Source organism: Neofelis nebulosa, chromosome 9, assembly GCF_028018385.1.
Source record: "Neofelis nebulosa isolate mNeoNeb1 chromosome 9, mNeoNeb1.pri, whole genome shotgun sequence".
In the NCBI taxonomy this organism is placed as follows: domain Eukaryota; kingdom Metazoa; phylum Chordata; class Mammalia; order Carnivora; family Felidae; genus Neofelis; species Neofelis nebulosa.
Window position 1 is genome coordinate 39,335,340 of NC_080790.1, and position 22,958 is coordinate 39,358,297.

Genomic DNA, 22,958 nt, shown 5'->3' on the forward strand with positions numbered 1-22,958 from the left:
TATGGCAAAACCAGGAAACAAATATATAAAATATTATAGTTTTTCATTCTAGTATATATTTTATAACATCCCTTTTGCTACTCTGAAATGAAATGGCATACATAATTTACCAGCTCTTATACCTAAAAAATATAAATTACTATATCTTGTAGTCTGAATGTTTGTGTATCTCACTCTCCTCAGCCCCCAGCCCAAATTTCAAAATATGGAAGTCCTCACCGTCTAAGGTAATGAATGGTATTAGTAGGTATGGCCTTTAGGAGGTGCTTAAAAATTATGAATGTGGAGCCTTCGTGAAGAAGAGGCTCCAGAGAGGTCCCTAGGTCTTTCTGTTATATGAAGGCTGTGAACGATCTAGAAGAGAATCCTCACCCAACCATGCTGATGCCCTGATCTCTAACTTCCAGCTTCCAAAACTGTAAGGCATAAATTTCTATTGTTTATAAGCTACCCAGTCTGTGGTATTTTGTTATTGTAGCCCGTACAGACTAAAACATTTACCTAACCTAATAAGGGAGAGATAAAGTGAAAGTTAGCCTATGATAAAATAATATATAATCATGCTAAATTAAATATGTCAATGAACTCACTATGCATATGCTTGGGCACAACTACAGTAGAAAACATGATACAGTGGTCATATGTTTGCACCTTCAAGTAGAATGGCTGTGAGAGTGAGAGCCGAAAATGTAGATTGATTCTGGGGACACAAATATCACACAGGGCACGGTTGTCTGTGACATGATTTTCTGAAATGGTGAATGACTCTTACTTAGTCAAGTTCTGAATGAAAGAAAGCATAATCCTTCAGTTAACAAGAGGTTGCCTTGGAAAATTTAGGATATATTAAAAATGATTCTGTGATTATATATAAAACAGAATTCCAGACTCTGATAATTATAAACAAAGTTTCATATACCTAAAATGTACATCTGTATGTTTGAGGCTGTGTAGGACAGGCAAAGAATCTTCAATGTGTGACTGTTCCTTTCTTCCCAAGATATCCTGCATCTGTGGCCAGGATCAATGAGACAGGGGATGTTGGCTCCAGTTATTAGGCTGGTGACAAGGACATGTCCTGGTACATGTCCCTGCTATACTGCTTATCAACATAAATCCTCTATAATAGTTTTTTCCCATCTGCCCCCCTCCCGTTTTGTTTTCCACTGGGACCCAAAACCTTCTTTGTGACCCTGGTCCTGCGCACAACATGCACCACTGCACAACCAAGAGTTGCCCCGTGACATTTCTAAAATGGCCCCTAAGTAGTGGAACGGCCTTCATGAGAACTGCTGGTCTTCATGACCAGGAAAAATCCACCTAGAGTTTTGGAAGGATATCTTACTGCTCTACTGGAGATGCTCAGCTGAAAAGACTCAGGAAGAACCTGAGAGCTCTCTTCAACATATATCGAGGTGTGAAAGAAACGGATTTATTCCATGTTTGCTGAAAGATCCAACTAGGGGGCAGAGTGGACATAACCATGTGACAGTGTGGTGTGGTGGCTAGGGTCACAGACTTGAGCTTCAAGGACCTTCAGAGTCAAATTTCCGTCAAGCCCTTTTCTGCTCCAGGAAGATGGAAACTTTTCCCGTTGTTAACAATTTTAATAGCCATCCAGTCTCTTTCTTTCATGTGTCTGGATAAAGAAGGGTGGTGAGAAAGGGAGACAAATGGGACAGCTCAAGCCAGGGGACTCCTAGTCTGGAAGAGAGATCTAAGCTGGGAGATTTCAGACAAGAGGATGACAGGAATAACCACAATGGTTCTATGCACCTCTATTTCGGCTGAACTTCCCTTGCACCTCAGGCCACACATACATGCCAAGAACGTCACTATGGCTACCAAATACTTCCATACCCTAAGAAAGGTGTGAGAAAATTGTTGCAGAAGATGCTAAGCCAGGGCTATGTTCGGTCCCCAGTTGGGCACCTTAAGGGTAGAAAAAGGTGACATGAAGAGGCCAAGAATGGGGGCTGTTTTTGGAGTTTTAAGTATCAACACTTGGGCTTCAAGTATCGTCTCAATATAAGCTCCACTTATTAATCTGTATCTCAGGTAACATCTGTTCCCAGATCCAAGTTGCAGCTCCCAAATCTTCAGCCATAGCCTGTATTCAATTATTGTCCTCCTGAGCCTTCGAGCAAATAATCTCAGAGGATTTGAGAGCGATTGCATTCCCTTCAATTTGATATGCTGCAATGGAAGGAATTTGTACAAATAAGTGTGAAGGTGGAGACATAAATGAAACCCAGAAGAATGGTTTTTGAAAGCCTGGGACAGTTTGTATGCCTGCGTTAACAAAGCAGTGGCTGATCTATTATACTTGGAAAAACTTCATCCCTTCTATTGGAAAGACTCACTGGCTGGGCCACACACCTACAAGGGACCACCATCTAGTGGTAAATCAAGAGAACTGCAAGATTTGTTTAGTAAAAGAACAGTCCTTTATCACTGGATTTCACCCCCTTTGTACCTGGAAATAAGGTTCATTTCCACCTGGGGTCAACAAGTTTTTTTTGAAACCGTGAAATAAGCATGGTTTGTACCTTCCTTAATAGTTGGGGGGGAAAGTCAAAAGAATATGTTGTGATACATGAAAATTATATGAAAGTTAAGTTTCAGTGACCATAAATAAAATTTATTAAAAAACAGCTATTCTAGGGGCGCCTGGTTGGCTCAGTTGGTGGACCATGGGACTCTTGATCTCGGGGTAGTGAGTTTGAGCTCCACATTGAGCACAGAGCCTACTTTAAAAAAAAAAAAAAACAGCTATACTATTCTGTTTACATATTTTCTACGGTTGCTTTCACACTGTAACAGCAGAGTTGAATACTTGCAACAAAGACCATATGGCCCACAAAGCTGAAAATACTTACGATCTGGCCTTTTACAGACAATGTTTGCCAACGCCTGCTTTAAACTAATAACAGTTTAAAGCCTGGCAATGTTAAATAAGCAAGGGGCTGCTCACTGCCTTCAAGTGAATTCACTGGCTGATTCATTCATTCATTTTATAATCCCTAGGAGTGACAGATTCAAAGAAAAAGCTCTTGCGTACATCTAGCTCTCACATTCCAGAATGACAGGCGCAGGTCTCCTCCTTAACAGTCCATTATATCCTATATAACTACATCATTGGCAAAACTTCAAACCCTCGCGGCACTTGGGTGGTTTGGTTGGTGGAGCATCTGACTCTTGATTTTGACTCAGGTCACGATTCCAGGGTCATGGGATCGAGCCTCACATTGGGCTCTATGCTGAGTGTGCAGCCTGCTTAAGATTCTCTCTCTCCCTCTACCCCTCGCCCTTTGCCCCCTCCCCCACTGTCTCCCTCCCTCTCTCTCTAAAATTAAAAAAAAAAAAAAGCCTCCAAAAAACCCCTTCAAATTCTCCGGTCTCTGTGTTCCTAACAAAAGAGCATGCTTGCTTCCATCTCTCTTCTTTTGGCTCCAAGAAATCTTTGGCTGCAAATTGCTTTCTTCCCAAGAATTCCTAAGTCCACTCCTGTGTAGTTATCAGCACATTTATCAGCACTGTGCTCAGTGCCTGGATAAAAGACGAGTAACACGCAGCCCCTGTCTTTAAGATACTGACCATTTAGAAAGGATTATGGAAGAGCACGTAAAGATGGTGAGAGAGATACAGGAAGGGAGGGGAAAGGATATCCAGGGCAGCCTGAGGAGTCAGGAAAGGCTTCAGAAAAGTAGCCAACAAAGATAAGAAGGGAGTGAGACAACCAGAACTGGAGGAGACCATTTCAGCCCCAAGGACACATCAGCACAAGCAGAGGTGTGGAGGTAAAGAAATGGCAGACATACAGACACCTACAATAGGTTGGGTACCTTGGAGCTACAGAAGCACGCATATTATACTTCTGTTCACCATTCTAGCACCAGACTATTGCCCTTGTGACCCACTGTTTCATATACGTTTGCAAGTTTTGTAACATAAATGTATGAATGTCTGAAATTGTGTTTTATTAACATTACCTCGTATGTTTTTCATAATACCCTTCGAAGTGGGTATTATCAAAGCCTCTATTTAAAAAGCAGCAGCATCTCCTAAGTATAAACCCCAGAGAAACTCTCACATGTATGCACAGGGAGACTGCACAAGTACATTAGAACAGCACTGTCTATAAAAGCAAAAATGAACAACAGGCTCAATGTCTGTCAAATGGCTAGTTCATGGTGTTTTCATGCAACAGAATGCTCTAAAGCTGTGAAGGTAAATGAATTAGAACCTCACATCTCAGCATACCTCAATATCAAAATATAGTAAGTGAAAAAAGTTGCAAGGGAATAAACAGTATGTATAATAACATTTATGTAAAGTTTTAAATCATGCAAAGCAATATTTCATGTTCCTTGGGGACACATACATATGTAGCAAAAGTATTAAGAAATGAATAGGAATGAGAAAGGCTGCATTCAGGACAGAATTTACTTCTGAAGGGAGGAGGAGTTCATTAGGAAGTAGGGAGAAGGCATTCCAGAAGAGGGAGCAGCATATACAATAAACTGAGTTACGCAGTAATTTGGTATTTATAGGAATCAGTAAAGGTTTAACGTTGCTAAATCATAAAGTGAAAAAGCAGGGTGGGGAAGTGAGCAGTAGAAAGACAGAGATCAGGGTGCACAGAAGCCCAGTAGTACTCCTGTTTGACTTTCTCCAACAGACAACGGAGAGCCAAAATGACTTCTACATAGAAGGCTTTGGCAGTAGTATGGAGAGGACACTGGGCTGGTCAAGTTGGAAGGATAAGTTAGGCATCTCTTGCCATGGTTCTAACAGGAGATGATGGGCACCTGAAATTAGGCAATGGCAGTGTGACAGGGAGGGAGAAGCCATTCAAGAGAAACTTTGGCACCCTGCACCAGGAGTCATGCCCCTCAACAGGAAAATGGGTGGAATACTGTGCAGCGGTGAAACAAACACCTACAGGCAACAGCTTGGATGAACCTCAAAATGTTGAGTGAAAACAAGTTCCAGAATACTGCACAGAGAAAGATACAAATCTTAGGAAATTCAAGAATCATCCAAACTGTTTTTGGCCGCATACGTATGGAATAAAGATATAGATATGAAAAGAAACTACAAAGGAGGGTAGTGATTTCTCTGGGGGATGGGGAATGAGATGAGGTGAGTTTGGCTGTGCGTGTGAGTGCGCGCATATAGGCATATATTGACGGAGGGCGACAAAAGTCATTTACGGACCAGTGACGACAACGTATCAGGACCAAGTCTTCTGCTTACTCTAACTCTGTGCAATAAAGGCCTAACAAAGGAAAGACAAACAGATAAAGGAGATGACGTATTTCTCAGATACTTTGGAAGAAGAATCCGGAGGTTCCCAGACTTTTTCTTTCTTAGTCGGTTTTAGATTCACTCACCCCAGGCGAGCGGCCCCACGCGCTCTCCCTTCCCTCCGACAACGAGGGGAAAGTCCCCGGGGAAAGTACACGAGACGGAGGGGACACAGCCACAGTTAGAGCCGAGACACCCCCCCACCCCCCGCAAAAAAAAAACCCCAGCGAAAGGGGCCGGGCTAAAGGGGGCGGGGCTAAAGGGCCTCCCTGGAAGGGAGGCACCCGCGCAAGCGCAGTAGCGCGCCTTGCCGCCATGGCGTTGGCGCCGTCCAGTAAGCCGCCGGTGGTGGCGGAGACTTCCCCTCAGGAAGCCTGGTCTCCGCCTCCTCCTCTCACCCCGCCTGCTCGGCGGCGGAGGCGGCGGTGGCGGCAGCGCCTGTCCCTGCCTCTCCGCCACCTCCACCCCGGCCTATCCCCCGGCCGGCGGCGTTGGCGGGGAGGGGGACAGTAGTTGTAGACGCCCGCCCCTGCCTCAGAGAAGGTGAGTTCCCGCCCCGGCGGCGGGGGCGTCCCGGTCTTCAGCCCCTCAGCTCCCTCCGCGGCCCAGTGAAGGCTGGGCGCGCCCCTAGCGTGCGCCATGGCCGACCGGGTCGGGGCCGGAGTCCGTCCGCCCTCCTCACCATCCGCCGCCCGGGGAAAGGGGCGCCACGGCCCCCCGGTGGAGCGTGGAGGGGAGAGGGACACCCCAGCAAACTCAGGAAGCTGAGGATTGAGGGGGCAGAGAGATGTCCAGGGAGAAGTCTTGACTGGAGTGGCAGGGAAAGCGAAGGAGGATGGATGAGGCAGCTCCGAGGATAAGGAGAGAAACGGCCTGAGACGTGGAAGCGAGGAAACCTCGGCGGGGTGAACTTGAACATCCGGGGAAGTAGACACTTGGGCCGAAGTGGAGTTAAGACTCTGCCCACCGCAGGAAGTAGCTCCGGAGCTTAAAACTGTCGGGGCCCTGGGGGAAGAGCGGAGGGTCGAGGGCGCTGAGAGGTCCCTTTGGAGAGTTTTCCGGGGCTTTTTGAGGATAACACCCTATAAAGCAAGCTTCTGAGATTTATAGGCCTGTTTTGATAGTGGTCTGAGTTCAATAGGGATCTACAGATCAGTGTCAAAGGTAGCAAAGTGGACAGTAGTGAGAGCGGTGAAAAACAATTCATCCAGACACTCCCGACTGTAGGGGAAAGAGCTGAGCTCCATTTGCATTTGCGCAGAGGTGACTGGGAGTTTCAAAGGGAAAATGAGGGACTGGAGGAGAGGTGGGGGTTCCAGAAGAGTCAGGGAAGTGAGGAATTACAAAGGGGATGTTGTTAGGCCAGCTGTGTCTCGCTGCTGGCAAGTAGGGAGGGACCTTAGGATTCTATCCTCCCACAGCCACTGGGAGACCTAGGCGTCTCCTTCCCGATGATTACACTTCAATGGAATGGCTTTCAGGTCTTTGAGAAGGACACTCCTGAGTTGTAGGAGGGACACATCCTTCTCAGAGACAGGAAGGATTCACAATCCAAATTCAGTAAGTACTCTTAAAAAGAGAGATGGGGACCTGTTATCAGGTGTTGGCTCTAAAAACAGCAGATTTCTTTTTGACAGCCCTGAGGTTTTTCTTGCAGGAGCTCCAAAGGGGGCTGGGTCATCGCTGGGATTCAGCCTTAAGCTGCTAGAGGCCATGTTAAAATTTGGTCAAGTCTCCCTGCAGGAGTTTGGAAGGAGTGTTTCTGCCCAAGTTTTCACAGTTCTCACCAACACATTTCCCCTAACACAAAAAGCTATTTCCTCATCATCTCGATCTAACAGATGTTTAAGTTCCTACAAGTACTATATGCCTGTGAACACCCTATTTGTCCCAAACTATGAGGTAAGACTGTAAGGCAGTTTAGGAAAGGATTTTATTTTTTTTTTTAATTTTTTTTTTTAACATTTATTTATTTTTGAGACAGAGAGAGACAGAGCATGAACAGGGGAGGGGCAGAGAGACAGGGAGACACAGAATCTGAAACAGGTTCCAGGCTCTGAGCGGTCAGCACAGAGCCCGACGTGAGGCTCGAACTCACGGACCGTGAGATCATGACCTGAGCCAAAGTCAGCCACTTAACCGACTGAGCCACCCAGGTGCCCCATAGGAAAGGATTTTAGATGGTGGAGCTTGATCGCGTTGCAGGTGTCAGTAAAACATTTCACCATCTTCAGTCTCATCATTTTTAGTACTTACCGTGTTGACTTATGTTGCTTTTTGTCCCCAGAGGGAAAAGACAGTGGAAGCCAAAATATTGTAGAATAATTTAGATTCCTTTTTTCTGGAGAGGCATCAATATACTAACCTCATGAAAATAATTTTGTTTTTACCCTTTTTCGTGATATATTCTATTTTTCTGTGCTATTCCATAATCTTTTACGTATTTCACTTTGGTGGAACGGCAAAGTAAAAAAAAAAAAAGTATACGTTTCTTAAAACATTTTTATAAGCACTTTATATAAATTCCATGCAGTAAAAATGGAATGAGGAAGTCATTGCAACCAAGTGATGTTCTAGTAAATCTCTGAATGAAGGCAGCCTTCGGAAGACTAGATTTAACGTCTTGAGTCAGCCTAGGTTAGTTATCATTGTTCTGAGGTCAAAAATAAACTCTGGATTTAGTTTTCATACCAGACTTACTGCCTCTCACCAACAAGTAAGCCTGAGCAGTTTATAGATTATGCAATTTGTAATACAGTTTATCATTTTTATACGGTTTATAGTTTATACAATTCAGTTTGGCTCTCAGCCAGATCACAGGAAGATTTGGAAACAGTTTCTCATGGAAAAACAAGTTTTTTGCCAGATGGCATTTTTTGTTTTTCGTGTGTGTGTGATGACTTTAAATATGTGCAATTTCTTAAGACTTTGTACAATGTCAGTTCACACAGTGCTATCAGTAACCTTTCTATACGACTTCAAGGTGGTATACTGAGAATACTGGAATAGGGATCTTGACTAGTACTAGGTTCTAGTGCTAGTTTGTCCACTAGTTGTATGACTTGAGTAAGTCCCAAACTTTTCTTTTCAAACTTTCAAAGTCCCAAACTTCCGTTTTGAGTTTTGTCATCTGTGGGGAGGGGGAATGGGATTAGCCCAATTGAGTGGTTCTCAGCCAGGGGTTATTTTGCATTCCTACCCCAGAGGACATTTGGCAGACATTTTTGGTTTCCACCACTGGGCAAGGAAGGACAGGGTGAGCACAGGTGCTACGTGGCATCTATTTGATAGAAATAAAATGCACAGGGCAGTCCCACACCCACCCTAACAAAGGATTCTCCTACCCAAAATGTCAGTAGTGTCGAGGTTGAGGACCTCTGCACCAACCAAACTCTGAGGTCCTTAAAATTGTTAACTGGCTTTACAGTTCGGTATTGATATTCTTTCCATGAGCTGGCTGTGTACTGGAATAGCAGTTCATAAAACACGAAACCTTGACCTATAATGGCCGTCAGGTGGCATTCAAAGAGTGATGAAATCTCTGAGTTAAGATTGAGACTATTCATGAGGATATGAAAAACAAAATATAATTCGCTACCTAAAAATTACCTCTTGTCACATTATTTTGGGTAAATATCCTTCATTAACTGTTCAGTTAACTGCTACCTAACAAATGGTAAATATGTGGCATATTATACTATTTAAAACACTAGTAGAAGTCATATATTTTTACTTGAGATATTTGTAAAAGCCTTAAATAATTGCCAGGTAAGACAGTACATAAACAAGAGGAAAATGTTGCTTGTTACTGACCCAGTATTTTTTTTTTCCTTAAAAGACTTGGTTAGGAGATTTACCTTAAATGTATGAATTATTGTGCTTCCAGTTACTAAAATCCCAGTCACTGTCAAGATCCTGATAGGACCATTCAAACTGATTTGAAGAACATCTGCTAAACCATTTTCACCTATAGCTGTAACACTGAGAGGAGCTCCTTTGTATGGGCTCGATAATGAACAGATGTCGGTAAGGATTAAATATTGGCAAGCAGAGAATATGTAGAAAGTGTCAGATTACAAATAGGAAATTGAGAAATTAAACTCACTGACAAAAACCCAAAGAAATACCGCATAACCAGACTTCTATGAAAAGACATATATAGAGAATTTATGGTGAAGTTGTCATAACGTTTTCCAGGACACTCTAATTCATTCAGTGAGGTTTCTCAAAAAAAGTTTTTTGGTTTCTCAAGTATTTTTGACAGTTAAAATTTTTTTTTAAGTAATCATATTCCTGAAGGATTAGTAAAAACAAAACCACAAAAAACAATTCCAGCTTATTTGCTTCTTTTCAAGAAATTAAATGAACTTGGTTTTAGAATGAAGGACATTTTTGACTCCTTATTGAATCAGTAACCCATTTACATAGCATTACCTAAAAATGTTTTCCTTTGTTTTCATGATAGTAAGCAGAGATTTGGATCAAATGACAGAAAAATCTAGCTAATAGCCATTGTTGTATTATTCAGAAAACACTTTTTGAGCTCCTGGTATGTATCAGGTACTGTGCTCAGTCCCAAGGATATACTGATGAATTAGGCACAGCCCTTTTAAAGAGCTTAGTAGTTAATGTTTTTTTGTGAAATTAGAAAAAGAAAAAACAAAACAAAATGCAGTTTGGGGGTTTTTTGTTCTTTTAAACACAATAAAAGTTTATTTATCTCTCAAATTACGTTAATGGTGAGTGCTCCAGAGCTGGCATGATTGCTTTCTTCTTCCTGACACACAACTTCTATCTCTTAGCCTGAAATGGCTGCAGAGGAAATGTGGGATAGTAGTGTGAGGCAGTCAAATTCTCCATGGAGTGGGGAGGAAACAGGTTAATTGACAACTTCTAAAATTGGTAAGAAATAGCAGGATGAACACATTAGAGAAAATGTAGTCTTAAATGTGGATTAGCCAGGACTCCTGGGATAATCAGGAGTAGTTCATTGTTTTGTATAAAGCTGTGCTCTGTCCAAGACATATTTGCTACGTGCACACCAGGGCACGTTATGTTGTAAATCTAGTGTTGACAGATGGGTAGAATGGTTGGGGAGAAAGATCTCTGGAGAGACATTGATGATTATTTGTTAGTTGCAGATCTGCTGACTTTATTAGATGTCAGTGTGTGAAAATAGTGACTAAGCATGTTAAAATGGCTAAAAAGATTTCCCCTACTATATTCACCACATATATGTTAGGGCATCTATGTGAAAGCATTGGGGCTTTCCCCCACTTCTTACGGACCCATTCACATTCACATTTACTAATCCTTTGAAAGGAATGGAATGCATCTGCTGGCATTCTGATGTTGGATGTCTGCCTTGGGTCCAAGTAAAACTAACTTCACAAGCATGATCCTTGAGCTAGCTAGCCACAGAGTACTTACAATTATTGATGTTCAAAGACTTAGTTTAAATAAAGACATAAATTTTATATTAAATGTGTAACTATATTAAATGTGTAGTACTCCCAATTAATGATTTTGTTAATTCTTTTGCATTTTATCATTGGAAATTTGCCATAGTAGTAAACCCTTAGTTATTTTTGTGATTGTTGTGTTAGTGTGAAATAGCTAGAGCTTGGCAAACTCCTAAATCAGATACTAATCTACTTTCCTGAAAAGACAGGGTTAATAACCAACATAGCTAGGAGTATTTACGAGGCTGACAGCTACAGGGTTGCATGTCTAGCACAATTAAGATCGCTAAAAAATACTTAAATATGTAAAAAATAAAAAAATAAAAACCTGAAAAGATAACAAATAGTTACAAAAGATAGCAAAGATAACAGTCAATTACCTAGTCTCCTAAAATGTAATGCTATGCTCTGCTTAGCCTTTCCTGAGATTATAATGATGCTAAAAGATTGCAAAACTCAAGAGCAGGAATGAGGGGAGGCTATACATTCTCACCACTTCTGTTCAGTATTGTACTGGCGGTCCTAGCCAGTACAGTCAGACAAGAAAAACAAAAGATGTTCAGATTGGAGAGAAATAACACTCTCTATTTGCAGATGATATGATCATCTATGTAGGAAATGCCAAGGAACCTCAGAAAAAGCTACTAGAATAAATTTAGCAAGGGGGCAAAATATTAGCTCCATATACAAAATCAATTGTATTGCTCAATATTAGCAACAAACAGTAAGTTCAGATTTTTAAAAATACTGTTTACTACTGCATCAAAAAACAAAATACTTTTAGATAGCTTTAATGGAATACAGAGAATGCTACATAACATGGCTGAGAGAAAAATGCAAATAATGGGAAAATATAAAACGTCTCCTGATACTTCTGACTGAGTTAGATTTAAAAGTATTAGACCATAAGGCGCCTGGATGGCTCAGTTGTCGGTTAAGCATCTGACTCTTGATTTCAGTTCAGGTCATGATCTCACAGTTGGTGAGTTTGGGCCCTGCATTGGGCCCTGAGCTAACAATGTGGAGCCTCCTTGGGATTCTCTCTCTCTTCCCCACTCACATTTCTCTCTCTCTCTCTCTCTCTCTCCCTCTCTCAAAATAAATAAACTTCAAAAACAAAGTATAAGACCATACCATTTTGGGGGTGTATTTATTAAAGGGAAAGAACTGAGCTAAAACTAACCAAATTAACATCCTAATTTTGCTCATTTTTTCTTCAGAGATATTTAATACACATTTTTTTAAAGATGCTGTATAATGTTTAAGTGCCGTGTCACAACAGAAATGATGTGCGGTGGGGCATGACATTTTTTAAATAGATTTTTCACTTAAATTCAGTTGATTTATTCATCAGAACTGAGACTTACTAAAAACATTTTATACAATGCAAAAGCTCAGGCTTTGCAATTTCCATTTTTTAATTTTTTTTTTAATATTTATTTTTGAGAGAGAGTACACGGGCTTGCAAGAGCAGTGGAGAGGCAGAGAGAGAGAGGGCAAGAGAAAGAATCCCAAGCTGACTCCCTGCTCAGCTTGGAGCCCAACACAGGGCTGGATCTTATGACCAGATCAGGACATGAGATCTATTTCTAGAAATAGAAAAGTTTTCAGAATTTTGCTAGATTTTTTCCAAAAAATATTAGAAGGTAAATCTAAAATAATACTCCAGATGAGTTTCAGTCAAGACAAGCTATTTCTTGCTTGGGACCTAACACCAGCCTGTAAGTAGTAAAATTAGCTAGTATCCTTAGAGGTTTCTGCTTGATATTCCATACTCTTTTGGGTATTAAAGTAGACATGGCACCAATTAACACAGGATATAAACTGAAATCTTCAAAGAATTGGTTCAAAATAGAGCAGCCAGAAGACACAATAATGATCAAGTCTGACTTTCAGCTTTCTTTCTTTCTTTCTTTTTTTAATGTTTATTTTTGAAAGAGTGAGAGCAAGAGAGGGGCAGAGAAAGGGGGACAGAGGATCGCAAGTGGGCTTCACACTGACAGTAGAGAGATGGATGCGGGGCTTGAACTTACAAGATCAAGGCCTAAGCCAAAGTCAGACGTTTAACCAACTGAGCCACCCAGGAGCCCCCAGTTTTCATTCCATTTCATTTCATTTCATTTCCATTTCATTTCATTTCATTTTTCTTTCTTTCTTTCTTTCTTTCTTTCTTTCTTTCTTTCTTTCTTTCTTTCTTTCTTTCTTTCTCTTTCTTTTCTTTCTTTCTTTCTTTCTATGTTTATTTTTTTTTTCAACGTTTTTTTTTTTTTTTGGGACAGAGAGAGACAGAGCATGAACGGGGGAGGGGCAGAGAGAGAGGGAGACACAGAATCGGAAACAGGCTCCAGGCTCCGAGCCATCAGCCCAGAGCCTGACGCGGGGCTCGAACTCACGGACCGCGAGATCGTGACCTGGCTGAAGTCGGACGCGTAACCGACTGCGCCACCCAGGCGCCCCTCTATGTTTATTTTTGAGAGAGTGTGATCAGGGGAGGGGCAGAGAGAGAGAGAGAGAATCCCAAGCTGGTTCTATACTGTCAGCGAAAAACCCAGTGTGGGGCTGGAACCCACCAACTGTGAGATCATGACCTGAGCTGAAGTCAGTCGATTAAGTGTCCAACTTGTGATTTCAGCTCAGGTCATGATCTCACATTTAGTGAGTTTGACCCCCGCATTGGGCTCTGCACTGACAGCATGGAGCCTGCTTAGGCTTCTCTCCCTCCCTCTTTCTCTGCCCTTCCCCGCTTGCTCTCTCTCTCAAAAATAAACATTTCAAAAAGTAAGTACTAAAAAGATCCTCTAAAACATGAGTTATCTTGAAATACAAAGAATTAGGTACTCCTGTCAGGCACTCTTGCTCTGTTTACACATAACCTTTCCTTTATTTGGCTTTCTGTAGTTACGAGAAAAGTTGGCTGGGAGAACATTTCACTAGGTCAGTAAAATGGATGAAATCCTGAGTAACGATAAAAGCTCATTCATTCAGTACTTGCTATGTACCATATACTGTTCTAAGCATTTTATGTATATTCATTTCCTTAAGGCTCACAACAGCTCTTTGAAGTATATGTTACATCGCTATTTTAGAGATGAGGGACTTAAGGCACAGAGAGGTTGAGAAATTTAACCAAGCTTACACAGCTAATAACTGGCTCCAGGATCCCTATGTCTGGCTCGTAAGAGCAACGAGATAAGTGACACAATATGATGGGCAGTAGTTCTGCATAGGTGAATTGGCCTTATGTTAGGTGGATAATCTTTCTGGGGGAAAAAAAAACCCAACATTTAAAAGTCCAGTTTAACAAATTAAGGTAAAATTATTTCATTTTCCAAAAACACCTGTTAATAGATGTTTAAGCTCTTCTAGTACACTTTATTGAGATATACTTTACTTAAAATACACACATATTTAAAGTACACAAGGCAATGTGTTTTTGTCAGGTATATACTCAGCAACCATCATAAATAAAATGCCAGATATTTCCATCAACACCCAGAGTTTGCTCATGCCTCTTTACAATCCATCCCTCCCTCTACTCCTGTCCCCAGCAACCACTAATCTGCTTTCTATCACTATAGATTAGTTTATATTTCCAGAACTTTTTGCAAATAGGGAATCATACAAGTAGGTACTCCTATCTTGCACTAAGCATGATGATTCTGAGATTCATCCGTGTTGTGTATATATTGCTATTTTGTTTCTTTTTTGTTGCTGAATAATTCTACCATATTGATATACCTGGTTTTGTTTATCCATTAACCTATTGACAGACATTGGGGTTGTTTTAGTTGGGGGCTATTACAAATAAAGCTGCTATGAACATTCATGTACAGGGCTTTGCATGGATATATGTTTTTGTTTCTCTTGAACAAATACAAGTGAAATGGCTGGGTCATATGATAGATGTTGAATGTTTAAAGAAATTATCAAACAGCTTTGTAAAGTTGTACCATTTTAAATTCTAACTAGTAACGTATGAGAATTACAGTTGTTGAACATCCTTACCAACATTTGGTATTTTTAGTCCTTTTAATTTTAATCATTTCCAGTGATAGTGTAGTAGTATCTCATTGTGGTTTTAATTTGCATTTACTTAGCCATACACACACACACACACACACACACACACACACACACACACTCTTTGAGGTGTCTGTTAAAACCTTTAGCCCATCCATTTTAATTTGTGTTTATCTTACTGAGTCATAAGAGTTCTGTATATATTCTAGATACAAGTCCTTTGTCTGATATATGAGATGGGAATATTTTCTCCCACTTATGGCTTGCTTTTCATTTTAATTTTAGAGTCATAAGTAAATTATATACATTAAAACAACTCAGAAATAATTCAGAGAGATACTATATATATTAGAGAAACATTTTTAAATATTCATCATCCTTTCTAAAAAGTTTATCATTTACAGTTCTTGAACTCAATATTTTTAGCCAAACCTTTTTAATCTATACACTTGTTCTGAAAATTAACCTGTAGAACCTTTAAATTCAATTTTTATGGAGTTTTTAATTACAAAGTATTTTTTTTTGCACAAATTAAAACAGTACAGACATATGCAGAGAGCAGAATGTTAAATATTGTCTCTTACTCCTTTCCTAAACTCATATCCCAAGCCCCATTAAGTGTATATCTTTTCAGATTTTTTTTTCTATGGGTATTGAGATATACAAGATCAGACTGTCAAATCACACTAACACAAATCAGTAATATTACCTAGTATCAAGTCTTTCTAAGTATTTCAAGGATACAAGCAATCAAGCAACTCTAAAGAAGCAAAGATCTCTAGGACATGAAAGATGGCTCCTCAGACCTGCATCTCTAACCCAAAATAATAGATAGATGAGGTTTCTAAGTAAGGATCACCTCACACAGTGTGGGTATTTAAATTATGAATCATTTTATATACCCTTGCTTATGTGACATTCTTCATAGAGCTATGCCACATTGGTCCTGATTTATTTACTGTAGATCATCCTTAGCCAGGAACATCTTGCTAAGGGCATTTCAAAGATAAGTTCCTATTCTTTTAGCCAGTATCATTGGTCTCTTTTCTCAGAGGTCCAGAAGTCACCTACCCTCTTCCCTCTCCCCCCACCCTCAGAAAGGAAGTGAATGGATTGCAGCCCAGCTCCTTTAATGCCTTCCTTACAATAAATACATGTGAATATATTTATTTTTTGGTTCTGTGTTGTGTTTTTATACTAAAATTGGATTTGAGATTGATCAACAGATAGGTACTCAGGTAGGTAGATAGATAGAGTTCTACATCTTGTTTTTTCCCCTTAATATATCATGGACTTTTCTCCATGACAGTACATGTGGTTCCAATTCATATTCACTTAAGTGGCTGCATAGGAAGTACAATTTTGACATTCCATGATTGGTATCATATTTATAAACTAGTAAATTTATTTATATATATATATGAAATTTATTGTCAAATTTGTTTCCATACAACACCCAGTGCTCATCCCAACAGGTGCCCTCCTCAATGCCCATCACCCACTTTCCCCTGCCTCCCACCCCCCATCAATTCTCAGTTCTCAGTTTTTAAGAGTCTCTTGTGGTTTGCCTCCCTCCCTCTCTAACTTTTTTTCCCCCTTCCCCTCCCCCATGGTCTTCTGTTAAGTTTCTCAGGATCCACATAAGAGTGAAAACATGGTATCTGTCTTTCTCTGTATGGCTTATTTCACTTAGCATAACACTTCCCGGTTCCATGCACGTTGCTACAAAAGGCCATATTTCATTCTTTCTCATTGCCAAGTAGTATTCCACTGTGTATATAAACCACAACTTCTTTATCCATTCATCAGTTGATGGACATTTAGGCTCTTCCCATAATTTGGCTATAAACTAGTAAATTTCAATAAAAATACATTTCAACTGTTAGGAACTTTAGATAGTAGTACAGACCTCAAATATACATGTGGTAAGTTTGGTGTAGATTATTTATTGAGGTGAGGAACACTTTGAGCAAAAGTTCTGGAAGTTAATATGTGAATATGACTATAGCTTTGAGCGGCTTATCTGAGCCTTGTTTAGGGAGCCTTGCTTGTGATCATTTTTGTACAACTATAGAGGACTGTTGCCCACCACAGGTAGAGATGGTTTGTGGTTCCTCTCTGTGATTCCCAGATGACCTGAGAGATACAGCTAGAATCAGTAACTATCTTAAAATAGACTATTTCTTGAAATTGTCTGCTATAAAACACAAAAATGCCAAGGCCAGATATCTTCTCCCAGCCTTTCAATACAGATCATTTCCATAAAGTCCAGACGCCTACTGGTGACCCAGTAACTTCCCTTTCAGAATATATTCTGGACTAAATAAGAATATACTACCATATTAAATAGTAGAGCCTTACTAAATGTTTTCATACTGAAATTTCATTCTAATTAGCAAAAAGTTAGTAGATAGTCTTGCAAGCACTCAGGAAATTAAGATTTGAGATGGTATGTGAAGTGATATCTAGTTACAGATTGAAAATATTACCTTAAATGTTTAATATGATCTTCAATCATCCCTCCCTTTATTTTATTCATAGATACCACATTGAATGAATAAATATTGAGCTTTTACACATACTCTTTGTAAAAGGTATATGGGAAGTAGTGATATAGTTTGAATTGCAAAGGATTTCATATTATGAGGGAGGTTGAAAATAAACATCTTCTGAATCATAGGATAATTTCTCTTGAAGCTGATACTTTGATTTGAATGCAAACAAAACTCTGTCCTTAAACTTTTAGTTCAGAGTAAATGTGTTAAAAATCATGAAAGCTATTTTCAAATTTAGAGGTAGACGTTTGGGGTCACTGTGTTGTAAAACAAAATATTATTTATTTTTCCGGAGTAAAATATATGCTCAAAAAGTTAGCCTAACCTTCAGGTTTATAGGAAGTAAAATGATAAAAAAGGATATGGATTTGTGAATTTTCAGATACTGGATCTATGTTGGTGGTATGAGTCTAAACTTTGAACTATTTAATCTTTGTAACAAGATTGTACTTGGTTTCAGATGACTGGGAGTGGAATATTAGACAAAAATAGATTTTGGGATCTCTGCATCATGTTTTTTAGCTTCCTGGTTGTTGCACGGTCTCACCATTTGGGGAAAGTCCATGCTAGAAAACTGAAGCAATTAATGGGGGAATATGATCAGATTTCTTCACCAAGTTCCCAGCCTGATAAGGGTAAGTTTCCATTCACCTCTTCATTGATTTCTGCATGATATGTGGGCTTTGGGGACTGGCTTCTTTCATTTAGCATGCCTTCAGGATTTATCCATGTTGTACCACATATTAGTACTTCATTCCTTTTTACTGCTGAATAATATTCCATTGTGTGAATATACCACATTTTATTTATCCATTCATCAGTTAATGGACATTGACTTGTTTCTGCTTTTTAGCAGTTATGAATATTGCTACTGTGAACATTTGTGTGCGAGTTTTTGTGTAACCATAGGTTTTCAGTTCTCTTGGGCATATACTTAGGAGTGAAACTGATGGGTCATACAGTAACACTGTTAACATTTTGAGGCATTGCCATTCTGTTTTTCTTTTTTTTCTTTTTAATTAGGAAACATTTCCAATGGTTATTCATAAAATTATTAAAACAGCAAAAGTTGATTTACAGAGCCACATGTCAATAACAAAACAGGAAAGAAATGAAACGTTCAAGAGACATCTTGAAAAGTTTCAAAGAAGTATATACCAGGCTAAAAATCTGCAGTTAAACTATGGTTGCATAACAGTTTATACTCATTCCTACATTTTCTCAATAAGTTCTTCCTTATATTTGCCTTTCTCTTTTCCAACTTGTTGAGATCTGGCTTTGCATTCAAGATTTTTTTTCTGATCAAGAGTGCTTGGGTGGCTCAGTCGGTTAAGCATCTGACTCCGACTCTTGACTTCAGCTCAGGTCATGATCTTACGGTTCATGGGTTCGAGCCCTGTGTCAGGGCTTGGGATTCTCTCTCTCCCTCTCTCTCTTTCTGCCCCTCCCCTGCTCCCTCTCTCTGTCTCTGTCTCTAAGTAAATAAACTTTAAAACAAAAAAAGAAACAAAGTCTTAAAAAAATAAAAAGGAATTTATTCCTGATCTTTTCCTGTTTTATCCTGCTGATAACCACCTTGTTTGGGTAAATGCATGCATGGACAGTTGTGGCATTACTTTCTCACATTGAACCTGCTCAATGTAGATGACCTATTTCTTTCTAAACACCTGGACTACCTTGCTGATTGCTGACCTTTATAGTGTCCTTGAACCTCCTGAACCTCATCATCTGTGTGGATGGGCATGGAGCAGACCTTGTACTTCTGCCACCAATCCTTGGAGAGTGGGGAAGACATGATCTTCCTGCGCATGTGCAAGGGAGCACTGAAGTGGCATTTGGGGTTTTTGCTGTGGTCCGAGGTCACAAAAGGGTTGAACTTCATGGTGATGGTCTACCTGGCTCCAGGCAGGCTCAGACCTGTGTGCGTGGGGCCAGAAGTCCAAACTATTTTTCAAAATAGCTGCACATTTTACATCCCCACAAGCAATGAATGAAATGACCCATTTTTCCACATCCTTGCCAATACTGAATCTCACCTGTCTTTTTTATTATAGCCATCCTTGTGGGCATGAAGTATCAATTTCTAAACATAAAACTAGACAAAATGGTATAACGAACCCTCATGTACCAGCATCCAGCTTCAACAGTTATCACCATCTTTTTCATCTTGCTAGTGACTTTGTAAAAGCAGCTTTTTGAGATATAGTTAACATACAATAAACTGTACATATTTAAAATACAAAATTTGAGTTTTGACAGATATATGTGTATACCATCAAATGATCAATACAGTGAAAATATCCAGACTCCATAATGTGCCTTTTATAATCATCCCTCCCATCCCTTCCTGTCTCATCCCCAAGCAAACACTGTTACTGTACATTAGTTTGCATTTTCTAGAGTTTTCTGTAGACGGAATCATATGTTATGTACTCTTTTGTCAGGCGTCTCTCAGCATAATTATTTTGAGATGCGTCGATGTTGTTGACTTTATCAATAACCAATAATTCTTCCCTTGTTACCACTGATAGTATTTCACTGTATGGATGTACCACTATTGATAGTTCCATTCACCTGTTGATCATCATTTCTGTTTTTTCCTTTCTGGAGCTATTACAAATAAAATTACCACAAATATTCATGTATCATTCTTTGTAAGGACATATATTTCCTTTTCTTTGGGGGGACATACTGAGGAATGGAATAACTAGATCGTACAGTAGGTGTATGTTTAACTTCCTCAGAAACCAGCAAACTGTTTGCTAGTGGTTGTACCATTTTCTATCCCTGACCGGCAGTGTGTGAGAATTCTAGTTGTTCTGTATCCTCACAAACTATACTGCTGGTGTCATTCTTTTTATCCCAGTCATTTAGTGAGTGCGTGGTGGAATTGCATTGTGGTTTTAATTGACATTGACCTGATGACTATTGATATTTTTTCATGTGTTCATTGGCCCTTTGTATATACTCCTTTCTGAATTGTCTGTTCAAATCTTTTGCCTATAATCAAATATTTGTTGCGTTATTCTCGTTAGAATTTTTGTACTATTTAAGTTGAATAGGAGCTAAATTTTCTGATTCACCAAATTAGACTTCATGCAGACTTTATTTTTTGATCTGAAATTTCCAGAAAACATAGCTGATCATTAGTGACTCTGGAGTGCTATGTCGTGCTTCTTTCTTTCTGTTAAAGGGAAGAACATTCTGTTCTCCGTGGGTATGCCACCTCCTAATTTTTAGAGACAAAGTATATCACCAAAACTACATAGGACATGATCTTGTAGTAAGGATGTTTTCTGCTACATTTGTACTTAATGCAGGATTTGAGGTAGGGGAAAGAAAGAAATCAGAAATAGTGCTGCCCCCACCAAAAGAATCAAACAAGCCAACAAAAAATTCGTGTCTCTACTTTAAATTTCTTCTGAAACTTTTCTCTGCATCAGTCTGACCCCCTCTCCGCTTTCATCTCCATTCCTCCCTTAACCCTCCCACCAGTACTGTAATAGAGAACAAACCAGAAGACATTCTAGAATGCTTTTTTTTTTTTACCAATCAGAAGTAATGGAATGAAATCCAAGCCCTGGACAGAAGATACGGAACTCTGTTCCCTCATCTTCCCTCATGCCCTATACAAAAGAGTAGTTTCATCTTGTAGCAGAATTTCCAATTTCCAGCATTCCCAAACCATTTTATAAACATCCTTTTATTATTAAGTCTTATGGTACTCCAGTCAGGTAAGTAGGCGTATTTATTTTATTTTGTTTGAGTAAACTGAAGATTTTAAAAATTACTTCTCTATGGTTCTATTACTTCTCTTAAAAAACAATATACAAGAAACTGATTAGTCAGAACTTCAGGAAAACTATGAAAACTATCAGCCACCTATCAGGGATGTGTGGCCCTTAACCACACATCCCTATATGCCTTACATGTTTAGCCATACAACAGAACCCTATGTGTCATCTGCTCTCTGCCCTCTTCATCCCACTTCTGAGAATGGTAAACCTACTTGTGAGTGGCCTGGGAGATATTTGACTATCCTAATGTACCATTTTGGCGTATAATGTCATGATATTTAACTTCTTTGCTGAATTAGGTTTTAATTTGTCTGGGCTTCTTTGTTTTGTTTTTTGAAGCTCTCTTCAAGAGCAAAGGAAATATTCAGAATACAATAATCTAGTAAGAAGAATTTTCTTCCCATCTTCTCTACAGAGAACCCCTTGTTGTCAACCTAATGAAGCATTCAAAGAAGACATATGACTCTTTTCAAGATGAACTTGAAGATTATATCAAAGTGCAGAAAGCCAGAGGCTTAGAGCCAAAGACTTGTTTCAGAAAGATGAGAGAGGATTGTTTGGAAACTTGTGGGTACAAAGAAGAGGTTGATTACAGACCGAGGCATAGAATGTTTGATCACAGACTCTCATCTGAGACTGTCCAGACCTACCCGAGATCATGCCCTATTTCACCAAAGGTGGAAAACCGGTTACCTCAGTGGCTACCAGCTCATGACAGTAGGCTAAGACTAGACTCTCTGAGCTACTGCCAGTTCACCAGGGACTGTTTCTCAGAAAAACCAGGACCCCTGAACCTTAGTCAGCAAGCGTATAACTGTCGCCCATACAGTGTGGAATCTGGAGTTTACAAGCGTCTCTCCTCAGAAAACAGTGCCAGCGCCCATCAAGCCAGTCATAAACAGATACATCAGCAGGGGAAAAGGCACCCAGAGGAAGCCAGAGAAAAAGCAGAGGAGGAGCGGCCCAAGCATAGGAGGAAAAAAGGTTGTGAGGAAATAGATTTAGACAAACACAAGAACTTCCAAAGAAATCTAACACAAATGGAAACAGTCAGGGTCAGTACAGAAAAGCTTAAGAATCGAAAGGAGAAAAAAGGCCGAGATGTGGCCTCTAAGAAAGAGGAACGTAAGCGTAGAAAAGAGAAAAAGGAACAAGGTAAAGAGAGGACAGAGGAGGAAATGCTTTGGGACCAGTCTATCCTTGGATTTTGAAGATCCTGAGTTGGTTCTCCTGAGGTTAAATTGAAAAAATAGTTGAGGAGCTTGGTTTTATGATGTCCATGTTCATATCGATTTTTTCATGTGAACAGTTACTTTAATTTCTAACAGCAGGCTGAGTGAACCAAAAGTATTTAATGTGGTTACTCTCCAGCACGGAAATTACTTTTCCTCGCTTCCTGAAAGCATCCCTACATTTTTCTTCTATATAATGTAATTTTCCTTAATGAGAGTGGCACTGCTTTTACTCATCAAAATGCTATGATAGTAGAAGTATTTTTCCCTTGGGAGGTCACTTATTTTAAATTGAAGTATTAACGGGCTTTGCAGAATCTATTTCTTGATTAGGTTTGTTTTAGTTTTGGGTGGGATATTTTTATATTCACTAGTTTTCTCTTTGACACAATTTAGACTGATTTTTTTTCCTTTGTTAGACCTAACTTGCAGTGTATTTTCTAGATTGCAAAGTGGAAAATGAAATACATTATAATAATAATAAGCTAAGGTTACATATAGTTTTAAAAGTTTCAAAGAGTCTTGATATAAAATCAGTTTATATTCTGGAAATATTTATAATAAAGTGTTCTAATTTCTGCA

General features: G+C 39.6%; 1 protein-coding gene across 1 annotated transcript; it reads left to right on the forward strand.

The window, feature by feature from the left end:
* Positions 1-5,625: 5,625 nt before the first annotated feature.
* On the forward strand, positions 5,626-22,958 carry KRCC1 (lysine rich coiled-coil 1). Its single transcript, XM_058686387.1, is given in 6 exon segments — positions 5,626-5,683; positions 5,686-5,745; positions 5,748-5,853; positions 17,870-17,982; positions 21,484-21,515; positions 21,546-22,958. Coding segments are annotated over 6 exon segments (1,179 nt in total). The 3' UTR covers positions 22,356-22,958.